Consider the following 17277-nt stretch of genomic DNA (forward strand, 5'->3'; position numbering starts at 1 on the left):
TAGAAAGGGGAATTTGTGCAGACTCCTTTTTCCCTTAACGGCAGTGTTATTACAGCCAAAACATTGCAAGTTGTGTCCATTTTGTGCTTTTAAAAGAGTGAAATCCCCTACTGATACTGTACAAGTTCTGTAATTTGACTCTTCTTGTGACGTAACGCCCCCTATGTCTCCCTGTGTTTATTTAAGGTAATTGGTGGTAATAAGGTTAACCGAGAGGGGACTCGGCCAAATCAGTAGCGCAAAAAGCAGGAATTTTGAAGCTAGTAGGGTGTCTTGTAGAATACATAAAAACATGAGGTTTGACCAAACAAAAAAAGATTTTCGACTCTGCACTTATGAAATAATTGATTTTTATTTATCAAAAGTTGTCTGAAACTGGGATTCCTGGTTTTAAGGTCGTATTATCCATGAGCCGTATTCAATGCAAATGAATCGAGTTGAATGTTTCATCTTCGTTTGCACGCATTTGCATTGAATACGGCTCATGGATAGTACGACGTTTGATCTTAGCCTCGCGGTCCATTCTATTTGGTGATAAAGATAAAGCTTCGGACGAAGCAACCAAAAAGTGTGTCTTCGCTGTTTTTGAGACCATATCATAAACGATTCCCCGTAATAGAAGATAAGGAGCAACTGCAGAATACCCGTCCACAAAGAGTTAACAATGAGACTTCACACCTCGATTTCTATAGAACGAGGCAGTAAATACAAGGAAAATGCAAATAAGTCGACGGGTATTCTGCAGTTTAGCCGAAGATAAAAGCTTGTGAGGCAATAAGCCCCAGAATGAAGTGGAGGGATATAGGTCATATCTATTGCAACTTGTAAAATGCTTGACATTTTAACAACGTTTTTTAGGATTAAATAACAACGAAGGAACCGATAATATCCTGAGAAAAGATATATAAAAATTTAGGAAGGGAAGGAAGAACTGTTAGTTGGGGTGCCTCGCGACTAAACACCGTTCCGAACATCTTAAATGAGAGCCGGCTAACATACTATGTGTTCGACTACTAGATCAAAATCCTTTGAAGTTTCATTGCTGTAAGGCTAAGTCAGTTAGAACAACTTTGGTGAAGAACTATGATTAATGAATATTTAATGACCTTATGTTAACTTCTAAAGGTCGCTTTGACAACAATGGCTTTGGCATATAATTATATTTTATTTTCTTAAAGCAGATGCCGTTTTTTGTTTATTTGGGGCAATTAAAGACCTTCAGAAGCGTGATCTAATTTATTCTTGGGGTTGCCTGAATTTTATTATATTTTCTTGTCAAGCTCCTCGCTCTTCATAGTTTGAACAACTAATCAGCAATGCTTGGGCTGCAGCGTCGTTCCTGCTTACCAATAAAAGCCATATGCTTTCCAATTAGAAGCCATAATCATTCCGCAAACACTACAAAGTGGGGTGCCTCGCGACCTCAATCACCCAACCTTCCCCCCTCCGCTGCGGCATTTTTATACAAATGTGACACCATTGCATAAATAATAAGATTTTAAATCAAAGATCTTATTTTTTTGCCAAACAAATCGATACGAGGCCACATCTGCTGGAACACCGTGGATTCTCAAAAAAGCGCTAAAATGGTGAGATTTTAGATTGTTCATTATGGACTTTTCCATTTTTTTTACTTGACTTTTCAAAATAAGGGTAATTTTTTTATTTTGATACATAACGCACACGTTTTGATATTTGAAAACGCTTAAAAAGCGACCTTTTTTTGGCCTTAGCTTGATTTAGATCTCTTAGCATTTAGTCGTTTCCCATAAAAAATTGAGGTTACTTTTTTTTTTTAAGGTAAAAAGCGTAGGACGGTATCCCTTTTCAAAACTTTGTTAACTACAGTGACAGGTGATACAGAAAAAGCTTCGGACGAAGCAACCAAAAAGTGTGTCTTCGCTGTTTTTGAGACCATATCATCAACGAGCAGCTCTGAAGATTCCCCGTAATAGAAGAGAAAAGCTTGTATGCGGATTTTAGTTCGTAAGAGCAAACTTGGAACATCTTATAAAGCTCAGTTATAAAAGTTTTACCCGACAGTAAAACGGGATTCTTTTTTTAAAGGCTTCTATTAACAGAGGCGTTGCATAAATTGTAGGTTTTTTGTCTTTATTTTCTTAGTTCAGGTATAAGCAGTTTGTTTGATATTTTCATGTTGTTTTTTCATGCCATTCTTGCTCAGATAATGGAGGTCTGTCACTTTATCCTTGTGCTCCTCGTCCTTGGATTTCAAGCGATGGCACAAAACTGCCCACAAGGGGTTTGCTACGGAGGGACGTTTTCTGCCAAGACGCGTAGAGATGGACAGTATTTGACGGGTGTTTCGTACAAAAACCTGACCAAGGTCCTTCATGCACAAGGGTGCTTCTCTGCTTGTGTAAACGAGTGCCGCTGCAAATCGTATCAGGTTTCGAAAACTGGCTGCGAGCTGCTGGACATGGATTCTTCGGAGAAGCCGCTTGAAGCAAATTCTGACTATGCCTATTTCGACCTGCTCCAAAACATCGTGCCATCGGTGAGTAAGTCAGCCAAAATGAAGCACACCACAAAGTTACACACATTTCACAACTCATCTATCATCAAGCTAAGCGGTGTTTGTTGGAATGGGCAGGAGCACAAGTTGTTTTCGAATTTGCAGATAAAATAGTCCCATTATTTTATTCTTTCGCCGTTTTCTTCCATACCCCTGTCCAAATAAATTTATCCGTGTGTTACGTTTTGCGGATATCATTTTTCCGAAAGGGGGGTTGTTGGAATGCAGAGTTGTACAAGAGTTTATTTTTTATGTCACAGGCAGCTTACTTGGCAAAGCCTGCCGAGTGCAGAAATGGCTGCTGTCTTTCCAACCCCTGTCTCAACGGCGGGAAGTGCACAGAGCAGTGTAACCATCCAAAAGCCAAATTCGCCTGCGCATGCCCAAGTCATACTACGGGACGGTTCTGCCAACATTTCACACCTAAATCCTGCTTTGACTTCTACAAAGCACCAAAGGCCACTTCCAAGCCAGCGCGAGGTGTATATACGGTCTTCAAGAAAGACAATATCACACAGTTCAAAGTCTACTGCGATTTTACTTCGCCCAAGAAAGCTTGGACCCTGATTGAGTCATATGCCTACAAGTATATCTCAGAGTTCAAGCGCAAGGCATTTTTAGAAGACTACCCAATCAATGAGGCAACACCTGAAATTCACGCGAGGTTCAGGCTTTCCCGAGAGAAAATGAAGCTCATTAGATCAACTGCGGTATCCTACCGAGCCACGTGCAAGTTCTTGACGAGAGCGAACGTCACCAGTCGAGATTACATGGAAGGAAGACTGTCGGTGTTTGATATCATAGAGGAGACGTGTGAATACTCCTGTTGTAAAACAATGACGTATATTGATATAGTAGGCCATCAGTGTACCGGTTGCGCTCTGCAGCTCTTACACAAGAGAGCTGGCACGTACAGCTGGCACGTTCATGTTATGCCGGGGATAGCATGCAGCTTTAACGCCTATCGATTATTTGATGAGAATACCGAACTGTTTGGCTTTTATAACCCCTCAACTCCCACGTTCCTATGCACAGACTCCGAGGACTCGACCACTGAGTTTTGGCTTGGTCATGAAACTTAGAGCTGGTTGGTCAAACCCCCAGACGGGGTCTAACACATATCCTGAACATTGGCCCCATATCCCACTGTTATGATAGATTATGTAGGAAAATACAGAATTTAGTAATTTTAGTTAACGAATATAGAAGTTTAGATATTTAGTATATCTAGAAGGCAATGTTATGAAAGTTTAATATTCTACCTGTACGAATTAGCAAATACGCAAGTTCTGGATATTTGTTCTAGTTTAGGCAATTGATTACGTGTTGGAAATATTCCTAATCATTTTCTTAGTTTTATTGATTTAGCTTTAGTAGTGAGTTGGTCGCTAAATTTGTTGTTTGATTCTGATTGGTTTGTACCGATTACTCATGGCTACATGCCTACTGTTTTTAACACTTTTCCAGCCTTTTTCATTTAGTAGTTAAACTGCCAGGAACATATTGATTGCACAACCTTCACTTGCTGTTGACATTGGCTGTTGGTAATATTGACGTGGTCCGCGTAGGACATCCCACGCTCGGAGGGAGGAGCTTAAGCCTGCTGGGATGGCAAACTGATTATCTATGCTAATCTGAGTCAGCAAACACCGCACCCACGCTACTTGAGTTACTCCTTCTCTCCCCTCGCATTTAGTAACTTTAGATTACGAGTTGAATATTTGCTTCTCCAAAGTTACCTCTTCACTTTTCCTACCTTCTCCCTTAGTTTTATGGCAAAGGACATTCGTTTTGTATCCTTTTACTCTTTTCAAAGCTTTCCTTTGTTATCGCTAATTTTGCCGACAGCTAATGGTATCTGATGTAACTGTTTGCATTGTCAAGTACCGTCCAACCACCGCACTCTGCACACAAGGTCAGTGCTTGTCATTCAAACGTACTACTTGTTTAACTACAAATAGTACCACATTGTAAACCCTCGACACACACTTCCTACTCTCAGTTGTACCCCTGACTTATCAGAATAAAGGTACGATCCTCGGTCAAAACAGTCCTCCCGTCTAATCATTACATCACCGCCGAATTGAGTGACAATGCTGTTTTGTAAGGGAAAGTTCAAAACCGAAGAAAGAAGGAGCAAGGGAAGAAGCCCGAGCAAGAGATTAGCTGCAAGCTGGTCAGAAAGTGGAGGGAAAGGAATTGGCTGAAAACATTAATTCAGAAAAAATGAAGGCACTCAATTTCTCAAAGATGCGACGAAATATCGATTTTCACTCATTTGCTTCCTGACGTTGACGAGACAAGTCCTCGGCAGGAACATCAAATCTGGTAAGAATTTGCCGAAAATGACATGAAAATAACAGCTACCGTATTATTTTATTCTGTTTCCAGATTGTCTATTAAGTAAACTTTATTTACTGATGTTAAATCGGACTTTTAGAGTACAAATTGATCTACACAGTTTTGATTCTCACCCGAAAACGGTGAAATTTTGCAGACTATTTTTCGTGTTGAGTGCACTTTCCCCTTCTAGATAATCAAGGGGTAGAAAAGCAATTTGACATATAATTGTAGTCAGTGGGGCACGTTTTATTTCGACTATTCATCTTATTAGAACTGACGAGTTTTTTTTTCAAAAGTTTTATTGAGAATTTATGCTGATTTTACATGTCAAGGTCCTTACAAATGTTGAACAATTTGTACCATTATTTCAGAAAGTAGCTTCAAAGACTATTTCTTCCCCTCTATTATTCCCATTTTGTAGCTCGTGTCTGTCAGCAAAAGGTTCAGGTGATTGCACCACGCTACTGTCAAATAAATTTTCTATTGCATCATATTTTGAATTGGATGTGAATAGACATTTATATATAAAAGGCCTCTGACAGCAGGGTGTATACCTTTTAATATGTTGAATGTTAAATGAATAAGGTATGTTACACAGAGAGCAATAGTATTATACTTATCATAATAATCACAATTAATTTTTCCTTTTTTGCTGCAAAAATGTTAATTTAGTTTTGTGATATTGCCACAGAAATGGATAGCAACACGAGTGGTACAGAGAGCTGGCGCTGGTAACAGACTGCATGCCCCTCCATCATCCCTGTCCAAGACATTGCAAGAGGAAGTGGCTAACGAACAAACTGCTGAACCACCAAGGAATATCATCCAGCCCGTCCGTACAAACCCTGTACCTGTGCCAATCTTCAACACCCCAGAAAGAGTAATACAGCCCCTTCTGATATTGGTCTTTCTTTATACGAAAGAAAAGCAAGAGTGGGGTGGGAGTGGGACAATAGAAGGAGAGCGCAAATGACCAGAAAGCAGAAATTGAAGGAGAAGAGAGAAGAGCCTTACCATCAGAGAAGAGTGATAAGAAGGATTATGGAGGAATCAGAAATAGAAAGATAGAAAGAATCAGAAATAGACATTATTTTGGATGATATTGAAAAACAGCTCTTCAGAAAAGATGTAATTGGTGATAAAAAAAATATTGTAAAGATACTAGTAAAAGTCTCAATATATCTTTTAATTTAATTTAATGAGTTTGTATTCACAAAATAAATTAAAAAATTTGATATCTTTGTATTTGATAGATTGTTGCTACTTTATATAAGAAATAAGATTCCAAACAATAAGAAATGAGATTTCCAACAATAAAATAATCCCCAAAAATACAATGTCTTATGTGTTATACAATATATATATAATAAATTACTTAATGTTGTAACAAAAATAGATATTCTGATTAGATCAAGACTTTGTTGTGATAATATTCTGATACTGTACCCATACTATCCTTATGATTTGCATCAATCAGTGCGTAGGTTAAAAACAATTGGTCAATCGGTTAGTCAATAAATGGGTCAATCAATAGGTAAATCTGTCAGTCAGTCAGGTTTCCTATTTTGCCTTGTAAGTCGGCTGAACCCCCTCCATCCAGCAAGTGGTGGGTTCTACAATGAAAGGGTTCTGCAACTCAGTAGGTTTTACATTTTTCTACCCCTACAACAAAATAAACAAAATAATTCCATAAGCATTTATCTCCTCCTTCAACAAGAATATATAATTATAAGCACAATCATAACCTAATAAACTTATTGTCACTTTCTTACTAACTAATATATTATCTCCTCTGTAAAATATCTGTAACAGATTTCTAACATATCTAAAAAAAATCCTTTTTCATTCTTATCTTATCTCTTTATTTAACACATCAATCATCTACATGGGCAGCAGAATTGGGGGCAGGGGGGTTGAAGATAAAAACATAACAATTTGTGTTGTGCCCCCCAAATATCTTTTTACTCCACTGTCCATGATCTAATATAATACATCACCAATTATTAACAACTAGTACTTATTTTTTCCTATCTCTCTCAATCATACTCTTCCTCTCAATTCACCTAAATAACCTTGCAAAGCAAGTGAAACATATTTTATAAAACTGGACATTGTTTCCTATGTTAAACAAAGATCAGACCTTGAAACAAACAAAAGTATCAACACTGTAATTTCTAGTAAACAAACACGAGTGCAGAATGCAAAACAAAACAAAAAGTTCCGTATGTAGTGGTAAACAGAAGTTCCGTATGTAGTGGTAGTGGTAGTAATGAGATGGGGTAAAAGGTTTGTGAAAAATCAAATATACTGAAATCTTTTAGTATTCAAGAAAATGGAAGCAGGTCCGGGCCAATTACCCTTATAAATTCAACAACAAGTGTCTCACTTCATTTGACATCGTAATCAATTAATTCTAACCAAATTTTGAAATAACATCTACTGAAATTGAAAACACAGTCTTCTATATATTCGTTTGTCTCCTGTTTTGTTATCATAGTTTGGCAAATTTGTCTCTATCTTTTTCATATATAACATAATTATCACAAAGCAGACACTATTATAGAGCTCTTTAGAAACAAACAATATTCTTTAAACATCAGCAGCAACCGAAACCATTTAATTTTGACCAAAACTACGACGACACTAGTTTTTTTAACCGTACGATTTAGTCACGGCGATCGATATATTAGTCATCCTATCGCTTAAAATCCATGAACTTGTTCAACGAATAACACGAAAACGGTACGAGGTGGGTGCGATGGTGATCCATCTCGTTTCGCAATAGGAAAAATATCCAACTTTAAATTGGTACACAAATGAATTGCTTTAGTGGCTGACAAGTTATAAATTTTGCCGGTTTTTCACGATATTGCTACAAATGTAAATTCGCTATTTTGATGACGAGTGTCTCCAATTCAAGTGCTTCTTTCTCCATAATTACAACTCGTCGTCTGTCCATCGCTTGTCAGATTGGTATCTAGTTATCTATGAGTACATATTGAACAAAAACAACACGTAAACTTACCGATTAAACCACAAATCTGCTCCAAAGCAAAGTTGTCCGGGAGCTCCTCACCCAAAAACTTTTAAACAAAACTGATTTTTTTGGCGCGTTCTGATTGGCCGAGCCGATTCACGTGACCCGTGTCCACCCTCCTCTGGGGGTCGTTTCTCAAAAGTCCCGATAATAGTCGGGGAGCAATGACCGAAAAAAAAAATCGAAACGTAGCACATAAGCAATCTGTTGTCATAGAATTATTGCCACATGTCTAAGGAACAATTCTAGGCACGATGTACTAACCGAACGTTGGGACATCATACTGCTAGGGCCTGAAACGCGGCACCCATATTGTCCCCCTCTTTTTACTTGGCTAAGCCCCTTAAAAACGAATCCAATCATAGCGTGCCGTAGCACAAAGCAATTTAATGAAAACTTGGTCAAGAAATAGTTGTTACTAGTCCCATTCAAGATATGATTAATGTGTGAGTGTACGAGTTTCCATAGCGACCGTTGCTATGGAGATACAATTTTCCCCCAAAGTACCCCAAAATTACACCGTTTTTACTCGAAAAGTCGCATATACTGTTGTTATTCATTTGTTTTTATGTAAGATTTGATCTATATTGGGTCTACCGATGCCTTATATACAAACTTTAAGGAAAATAAAGAGGTTGTATGGCGTTTTAAATATTTTCTTGTAAACCTGCATTTGCAAGTAGCACAGCCTGCAAACTGAGGTGACGCTAAGTATCTATGCTTATTTAAGCACCCTAGTTTACCGGTTAGTGAAAGAGTTAAGGATGAACTTATCTATCAACATTTTCATTGCGACAATCATTTAGGTCTTAATAATGTTATGGTACAACTTATTGATAAGTGTAACTCTGAGGCTCAGCTTAGGGAAAGGGAAGGCCAGTGGGCTTATCGGCTTAAGTCTATCTACCCGCGGGGTCTTAATAGTGATGATTTTTTTTGTAGTAGGAACCCACGTAGAGATGTGTAAATTCTTTTTATCCATAACGCGCGCTATTCTAGAAAATGCGTGTTTTTGTCAGTTGTAAGGTTTTTGCGTCTCGCGCCACTATTCTGATGTAAATAAGCTTGTAACGAATCACCTTCTTCAGTCTGCCCTGAAGAAGTCTTATTAAAGACGAAAATTTGGCAGAGTCGATTTCCAGTTTTTGGTGTATTGTATTCATTGTTCTGGTACGAGATCGCGACAGTTTGGGCTTTTTGATTCTATTATATTTTTGGAATGCTGTTTCATTCATTATTTGTTTCTTTGCAAGGGCAAAGATGGTCAGAATGTAGCTTTGATACAAGTTCTATACTTCTATAAAGGGAAGAGGTTTTTATTAGATCAAAGTACTTAAATTATATAAAGATAACAACAAACTTGTGCTTTTTCAATAATAAATTTGTAAAGAAAACAGTTTTATATCGATCCTAAAGGTAATAGGGAAGGGAAAAATACTAGGAAAGTGCTCAGTCAAGTTATTATTGCATTATTGTTATAAATGTTTTAGAATAGAGAAACATTTTGAGCCTTAGTCTACATGGATACGCCTTCATCTAGCCTTAGTCAGCATGGATACGCCTTCGACTAATCTTTTCTTAGCGGATCGGACATCCTAAAATTTAGTGACAAAAATGCCATACGTTTCTTATTTTACTGATTTGTTAGGCAGTTGAAACGATTTTCAAACGTCGCTTGCTCCTTTTCGACGGAGGTTCCTCGTCCATTTTTGTGCTTGTGATAGGTAGATTGTTGGCCAAACATAAACGCCGATCTTGTCGCGTTTGAGCTCTTTTCTCATCTCAGTCACGAGGGAAAAGGCGTTGTATTGGCGAAGTTCTCAGGCAAGATATGTTCGGAGCAGCTAACGTCGGTGATCGGCGGCCTGCTCAAATCTTTTCGAAGTCTTTGGGCGAAACGAACCCATAGTCTTCTCCTTCGCCAAGCCTCCGGATTCGAGCTCCCTAGAAAGGGGGAATTTGTGCAGACTCCTTTTTCCCTTAATGGCAGTGTTATTGCAGCCAAAACATTGCAAGTTGTGTCCATTTTGTGCTTTTAAAAGGGTTAGCGAACGCAGGAAAGAGTGAAATCCCATACTGATACTGTACAAGTTCTGTAATTTGACTCTTCTTATGACGTAACGCCCCCTATGTCTCCCTGTGTTTTGAAGGTAATTAGTGGTAATAAGGTTAACCGAGAGGGGACTCGGCCAAATCAGTAGCGCAAAAAACGGGAATTTTGAACCTAATAGGGTGTCTTGTAAAATATATAAAAACATGAGGTTTGACCAAACAAAAAAAGATTTTCGACTCTGCACTTATGAAATAATTTATTTTTATTTATCAAAAGTTGTCTTAAACTGGGATTCCTGGTTTAAAGGTCGTATTATCCATGAGCCGTATTCAATGCAAATGAATCGAGTTAAATGTTTCATCTTCGTTTGCACGCATTTGCATTGAATACGGCTCATGGATAGTACGACGTTTGATCTTAGCCTCGCGGTCCATTCTATTTGATGATAAAGATAAAGCTTCGGACGAAGCAACCAAAAAGTGTGTCTTCGCTGTTTTTGAGACCATAGCATTCCCCGTAATAGAAGATAAGGAGCAACTGCAGAATACCCGTCCACAAAGAGTTAACAATGAGACTTCACACCTCGATTTCTATAGAACGAGGCAGTAAATACAAGGAAAATGCAAATGAGTCGACGGGTATTCTGCAGTTTAACAGAAGATAAAAGCTTGTGAGGCAATAAGCCCCAGAATGAAGTGGAGGGATATAGGTCATATCTATTGCAACTTGTAAAATGCTTGACATTTTAACAACGTTTTTTAGGATTAAATAACAACGAAGGAACCGATAATATCCTGAGAAAAGATATATAAAAATTTAGAAAGGGAAGGAAGAACTGTTAGTTGGGGTGCCTCGCGACTAAACACCGTTCCGAACATCTTAAATGAGAGCCGGCTAACATACTATGTGTTCGACTACTAGATCAAAATCCTTTGAAGTTTCATTGCTGTAAGGCTAAGTCAGTTAGAACAACTTTTTCTATGATTAATGAATATTTAATGACCTTATGTTAACTCCTAAAGGTCGCTTTGACAACAATGGCTTTGGCATATAATTATATTTTATTTTCTTAAAGCAGATGCCGTTTTTTGTTTATTTGGGGCAATTAAAGACCTTCAGAAGCGTGATCTAATTTATTCTTGGTGTTGCCTGAATTTTATTATATTTTCTTGTCAAGCCCTTCGCTCTTCATAGTTTGAACAACTAATCAGCAATGCTTGGGCTGTACAGCGTCGTTCCTGCTTACCAATAAAAGCCACATCCATATGCTTTCCAATTAGAAGCCAATCATTCCGCAAACACTACAAAGTGGGGTGCCTCGCGACCTCAATCACCCAACCATCCCCCCTCCGCTGCGACATTTTTATAAAAATGTGACACAATTGCATAAATAATAAGATTTTAAAACAAAGATCTTATTTTTTTGCCAAACAAATCGATACGAGGCCACATCTGCTGGAACACCGTGGATTCCCAAAAAAACGCTAAAATGGTGAGATTTTAGATTGTTCTTTATGGACTTTTCCATTGTTTTTACTTGACTTTTCAAAATAAGGGTAATTTTTTTTATTTTGATACATAACGCACACGTTTTGATTAAAACTTGTCAGCTTGTGCAATTTGAAAGCGCTTAAAAAGCGATCTTTTTTTGGCCTTAGCTTGATTTAGATCTCTTAGCATTTAGTCGTTTCCCATAAAAAAAATTGAGGTAACTGGGTTTTTTTTAAGGTAAAAAGCGTAGGACGGTATCCTTTTTCAAAACTTTGTTAACTACAGTGACAGGTGATACAGAAAAAGCTTCGGACAAAGCAACCAAAAAGTGTGTTTTCGCTGTTTTTGAGACCATATCATCAACGAGCAGCTCTGAAGATTCCCCGTAATAGAAGATAAAAGCTTGTATGCGGATTTTAGTTCGTAAGAACAAACTTGGAACATCTTATAAAGCTCAGTTATAAAAGTTTTACTCGACTGTAAAACGGGATTCTTCTTCTAAAGGCTTCTATTAACAGAGGTGTTGCATAAATTGTAGGTTTTTTGTCTTTATTTTCTTAGTTCAGGTATAAGCAGTTTGTTTGATATTTTCATGTTTTTTTTTATGCCATTCTTGCTCAGATAATGGAGGTCTGTCACTTTATCCTTGTGCTCCTCGTCCTTGGATTTCAAGCGATGGCACAAAACTGCCCACAAGGGGTTTGCTACGGAGGGACGTTTTCTGCCAAGACGCGTAGAGATGGACAATATTTGACGGGTGTTTCGTACAAAAACCTGACCAAGGTCCTTCATGCACAAGGGTGCTTCTCTGCTTGTGTAAACGAGTGCCGCTGCAAATCGTATCAGGTTTCGAAAACTGGCTGCGAGCTGCTGGACATGGATTCTTCGGAGAAGCCGCTTGAAGCAAATTCTGACTATGCCTATTTCGACCTGCTCCAAAACATCGTGCCATCGGTGAGTAAAGTCAGCCAAAATGAAGCACACCACAAAGTTACACACATTTCACAACTCATCTATCATCAAGCTAAGCGGTGTTTGTTGGAATGGGCAGGAGCACAAGTTGTTTTCGAATTTGCAGATAAAATAGTCCCATTATTTTATTCTTTCGCCGTTTTCTTCCATACCCCTGTCCAAATAAATTTATCCGTGTGTTACGTTTTGCGGATATCATTTTTCCGAAAGGGGGGTTGTTGGAATGCAGAGTTGTACAAGAGTTTATTTTTTATGTCACAGGCAGCTTACTTGGCAAAGCCTGCCGAGTGCAGAAATGGCTGCTGTCTTTCCAACCCCTGTCTCAACGGCGGGAAGTGCACAGAGCAGTGTAACCATCCAAAAGCCAAATTCGCCTGCGCATGCCCAAGTCATACTACGGGACGGTTCTGCCAACATTTCACACCTAAATCCTGCTTTGACTTCTACAAAGCACCAAAGGCCACTTCCAAGCCAGCGCGAGGTGTATATACGGTCTTCAAGAAAGACAATATCACACAGTTCAAAGTCTACTGCGATTTTACTTCGCCCAAGAAAGCTTGGACCCTGATTGAGTCATATGCCTACAAGTATATCTCAGAGTTCAAGCGCAAGGCATTTTTAGAAGACTACCCAATCAATGAGGCAACACCTGAAATTCACGCGAGGTTCAGGCTTTCCCGAGAGAAAATGAAGCTCATTAGATCAACTGCGGTATCCTACCGAGCCACGTGCAAGTTCTTGACGAGAGCGAACGTCACCAGTCGAGATTACATGGAAGGAAGACTGTCGGTGTTTGATATCATAGAAGAGACGTGTGAATACTCCTGTTGTAAAACAATGACGTATATTGATATAGTAGGCCATCAGTGTACCGGTTGCGCTCTGCAGCTCTTACACAAGAGAGCTGGCACGTACAGCTGGCACGTTCATGTTATGCCGGGGATAGCATGCAGCTTTAACGCCTATCGATTATTTGATGAGAATACCGAACTGTTTGGCTTTTATAACCCCTCAACTCCCACGTTCCTATGCACAGACTCCGAGGACTCGACCACTGAGTTTTGGCTTGGTCATGAAACTTAGAGCTGGTTGGTCAAACCCCCAGACGGGGTCTAACACATATCCTGAACATTGGCCCCATATCCCACTGTTATGATAGATTATGTAGGAAAATACAGAATTTAGTAATTTTAGTTAACGAATATAGAAGTTTAGATATTTAGTATATCTAGAAGGCAATGTTATGAAAGTTTAATATTCTACCTGTACGAATTAGCAAATACGCAAGTTCTGGATATTTGTTCTAGTTTAGGCAATTGATTACGTGTTGGAAATATTCCTAATCATTTTCTTAGTTTTATTGATTTAGCTTTAGTAGTGAGTTGGTCGCTAAATTTGTTGTTTGATTCTGATTGGTTTGTACCGATTACTCATGGCTACATGCCTACTGTTTTTAACACTTTTCCAGCCTTTTTCATTTAGTAGTTAAACTGCCAGGAACATATTGATTGCACAACCTTCACTTGCTGTTGACATTGGCTGTTGGTAATATTGACGTGGTCCGCGTAGGACATCCCACGCTCGGAGGGAGGATCTTAAGCTTGCTGGGATGGCAAACTGATTATCTATGCTAATCTGAGTCAGCAAACACCGCACCCACGCTACTTGAGTTACTCCTTCTCTCCCCTCGCATTTAGTAACTTTAGATTACGAGTTGAATATTTGCTTCTCCAAAGTTACCTCTTCACTTTTCCTACCTTCTCCCTTAGTTTTATGGCAAAGGACATTCGTTTTGTATCCTTTTACTCTTTTCAAAGCTTTCCTTTGTTATCGCTAATTTTGCCGACAGCTAATGATATCTGATGTAACTGTTTGCATTGTCAGGTACCGTCCAATCACCGCACTCTGCACACAAGGTCAGTGCTTGTCATTCAAACGTACTACTTGTTTAACTACAAATAGTACCACATTGTAAACCCTCGACACACACTTCCTACTCTCAGTTGTACTACTGACTTATCAGAATAAAGGTACGATCCTCGGTCAAAACAGTCCTCCCGTCTAATCATTACATCACCGCCGAATTGAGTGACAATGCTGTTTTGTAAGGGAAAGTTCAAAACCGAAGAAAGAAGGAGCAAGGGAAGAAGCTCGAGCAAGAGATTAGCTGCAAGTTGGTCAGAAAGTGGAGGGGAAGGAATTGGCTGAAAACATTAATTCAGAAAAAATAAAGGCACTCAATTTCTCAAAGATGCGACGAAATATCGATTTTCACTCATTTGCTTCCTGACGTTGACGAGACAAGTCCTCGGCAGGAACATCAAATTTGGTAAGAATTTGCCGAAAATGACATGAAAATAACAGCTACCGTATTATTTTATTCTGTTTCCAGATTGTCTATTAAGTAAACTTTATTTACTGATGTTAAATCGGAGTTTTAGAGTACAAATTGATCTACAAAGTGTTGTTTCTCACTCGAAAACAGTGAAATTTTGCAGACTATTTTTCGTGATTCTAGATAATGAAGGGGTAGAAAAGCAATTTGACATATAATTGTAGTCAGTGGGGCACGTTTTATTTCGACTATTCATCTTATTAGAACTGACGAGTTTCTTTTTCAAAAGTTTTATTGAGAATTTATGCTGATTTTACATGTCAATGCAAATGCAAATGTTGAAGAATTTGTACTATTATTTCAGAAAGTAGCTTCAAAGCTTATCTCTTCCCCTCTATTATTGCCATTTAGCTCGTGTCTGTCAGCTAAAGGTTCAGGTGATTGCACCAAGCTACTGTCAAATAAATTTTCTTTTGCATTATATTTTGAATTAGATGTGAATAGAGATATTTATATATAAAAGGCCTCTGATAGCAGGGTGTATACCTTTTAATATGTTGAATGTTAAATAAATAAGGTATGTTACACAGAGAGCAATAGTATTATACTTATCATAGACGAAAATTTGGCAGAGTCGATTTCCAGTTTTTGGTGTATTGTATTAATTGTTCTGGTACGAGATCGCGACAGTTTGGGCTTTTTGATTCTATTATATTTTTGGAATGCTGTTTCATTCATTATTTGTTTCTTTGCAAGGGCAAAGCTGGTCAGAATGTAGCTTTGATACAAGTTCTATACTTCTATAAAGGGAAGAGGTTTTTATTAGATCAAAGTACTTAAATTATATAAAGATAACAACAAACTTGTGCTTTTTCAATAATAAATTTGTAAAGAAAACAGTTTTATATCAATCCTAAAGGTAATAGGGAAGGGAAAAATACCAGGAAAGTGCTCAGTCAAGTTATTATTGCATTATTGTTATAAATGTTTTAGAATAGAGTAACATTTTGTTTAAATTTCTCCATTTCTCCGCTCCCAATTGACTTTTTGTTTATTTGTATATTTATTCCTCTCTGCCCCCAAAATAGATCGCAATGAACATGGTTTGGTTTGAAATTAGAAACTTTCAGTAATTCAGGATTTGCCTCCATTGCATTTATTTTTGAGTAGCCTGTATGGGTGGATCCAAAGTTTCTAAAAAAGGCCAAAGGATGGGTGCACCAATATGTAATGCATCTCAGGAGGTATATTTGTGGAGTTTAATTTCAACACATTATTCTGAATAATCAGTTGCAGTACGTGAAAACTACAGTATGGCATCTAATTCTTTGGAATACTGCTACATCCTTGATCCTTACACCAAGGTTTAGTATTTGTTAACTTTCATACTGCATATTTAATATTATTAAATGAGTGCTTGCTTGATACATTTGGAGGGGCCAATGCAACAGACCCATACCGAGGATTTTTCTTGGGGGGGGGGGGGGGGGGGGGTTAGAAATAAAAAAAGTGGACCTTATATTTCCGGTGGGGGGGAGGGGGAGTTCTCTGATAAAAATCTGACCGCGCCTTTGCAATATCTCAAGGGAAGGTTTAATGTCGGATCTGGCTACATACCAGAGTGAGTTTTGTCTACAAATAATATCACGTCTATTTAGAACCGAAAGTGTTCCTTTGGCCGTGTGTGTGTGTGTGGGGGGACCCCTCCTAGGTACGGGCCTGTACAATTCATAATGACATGGCAGTAAAAATGACTTTTTTAATCTTCTAAAAAAAAAAATTTTAGAGACACCTAGATCCCCCTAAATTACCCCTATCAGTCAACACAAAAAGGTATCAAACGCTGGCTCCGCCTTCAGGCAGTGCCTAAATCTATATAAAAACTATAAAATCTATATCATCTGCTTCCTTTGAAAAAGAACAATGGAAGTGGCGTGTGTTGTTTTTCGACCATCCAATGTCTCTTCGTTCAAATCATTGTTGTCTGCCGCAACCTCAATGAATGACCCGGGTTATGTATTTGAGGGTATCACAACGCCTCGACTCTTCGACTGTTCAATGGCCTCTTGCGCTAAGCTTGTATCAGCGACTTCCACGTCATCGTACGAGCAGCAATGGCCGAATCTGTGAAGCATTCTAATCAGCTGTTTTGAGCCGGTCAAATGACGCACAGACATTGCAAGACCTATGTGCTTTGGGGGCTTTATCCGCGCATGAGTGGTGGAATACAAGAGATCTTGTGCGATAGCTAAGACCCGTCTTTCGTCGGTGGCGCTGATAGCTGTTGGGTTTGAGATGTCCAGATTATCGGGACTTGATATCAGAAAGCACAAAAAATCATATAGATCACTTGGAACAACACGCGACTTTACGCTACTGGCACTGAGGTCATCTGCATTTACGGGTTGGATGGAAATGGCTTGACTTTCATTCAGAATGCTTTCACGCATTCAGAGTGCATCTTCACGCACCTCGACTGCCTCTAAAAATGATTTCAGCCCAATTTCGGA

The 17277-nt window shown here is 38.6% G+C and overlaps 2 protein-coding genes and 1 long non-coding RNA gene across 4 annotated transcripts; 2 read left to right on the forward strand and 1 right to left on the reverse strand.

Moving 5' to 3' along the window:
* Window positions 1-1463: 1463 nt before the first annotated feature.
* Window positions 1464-4662, forward strand: LOC5509929. 2 transcript variants are annotated; one of them, XM_001630388.3, is made up of 3 exons: window positions 1464-1589; window positions 2186-2518; window positions 2797-4662. In XM_001630388.3, the coding sequence occupies exons 1-3, from the start codon at window positions 1587-1589 to the stop codon at window positions 3616-3618; spliced, it is 1158 nt and encodes a 385-aa protein (XP_001630438.2). In that variant the 5' UTR covers window positions 1464-1586; the 3' UTR covers window positions 3619-4662. The 2 variants fall into 2 exon arrangements, with proteins under 2 accessions (XP_001630438.2, XP_032234906.2); XM_032379015.2 differs by lacking the exon at window positions 1464-1589 and having other exon boundaries at window positions 2084-2518.
* A 1396-nt stretch (window positions 4663-6058) lies between these two features.
* On the reverse strand, window positions 6059-7971 carry LOC125572309. Its single transcript, XR_007313756.1, has 2 exons — window positions 7905-7971; window positions 6059-6541 (listed from the first exon to the last, which is right to left on the reverse strand). It is a non-coding gene; the product is annotated as an uncharacterized LOC125572309 (long non-coding RNA).
* Window positions 7972-12086: 4115 nt separating this feature from the next.
* Window positions 12087-14682, forward strand: LOC125572310. The gene is made up of 2 exons (XM_048732714.1): window positions 12087-12414; window positions 12694-14682. Exons 1-2 carry the CDS (start codon window positions 12136-12138, stop codon window positions 13513-13515), a joined length of 1101 nt encoding a protein of 366 aa, XP_048588671.1. The 5' UTR covers window positions 12087-12135; the 3' UTR covers window positions 13516-14682.
* The last annotated feature ends 2595 nt before the right edge of the window (window positions 14683-17277 follow it).

Source organism: Nematostella vectensis, chromosome 9 (assembly GCF_932526225.1).
Source record: "Nematostella vectensis chromosome 9, jaNemVect1.1, whole genome shotgun sequence".
NCBI lineage: Eukaryota > Metazoa > Cnidaria > Anthozoa > Actiniaria > Edwardsiidae > Nematostella > Nematostella vectensis.

Bases quoted from the DNA above. Each gene is read 5' to 3' on its own strand.
- LOC5509929 (XM_032379015.2), top strand. From the start codon at position 2,156: ATGTTGTTTTTTCATGCCATTCTTGCTCAGATAATGGAGGTCTGTCAC. The intron at 2,519-2,796 runs GTGAGTAAGTCA...TTTATGTCACAG, and splicing joins TCCAAAACATCGTGCCATCG to GCAGCTTACTTGGCAAAGCC.
- LOC125572310 (XM_048732714.1), top strand. From the start codon at position 12,136: ATGGCACAAAACTGCCCACAAGGGGTTTGCTACGGAGGGACGTTTTCT. The intron at 12,415-12,693 runs GTGAGTAAAGTC...TTTATGTCACAG, and splicing joins TCCAAAACATCGTGCCATCG to GCAGCTTACTTGGCAAAGCC.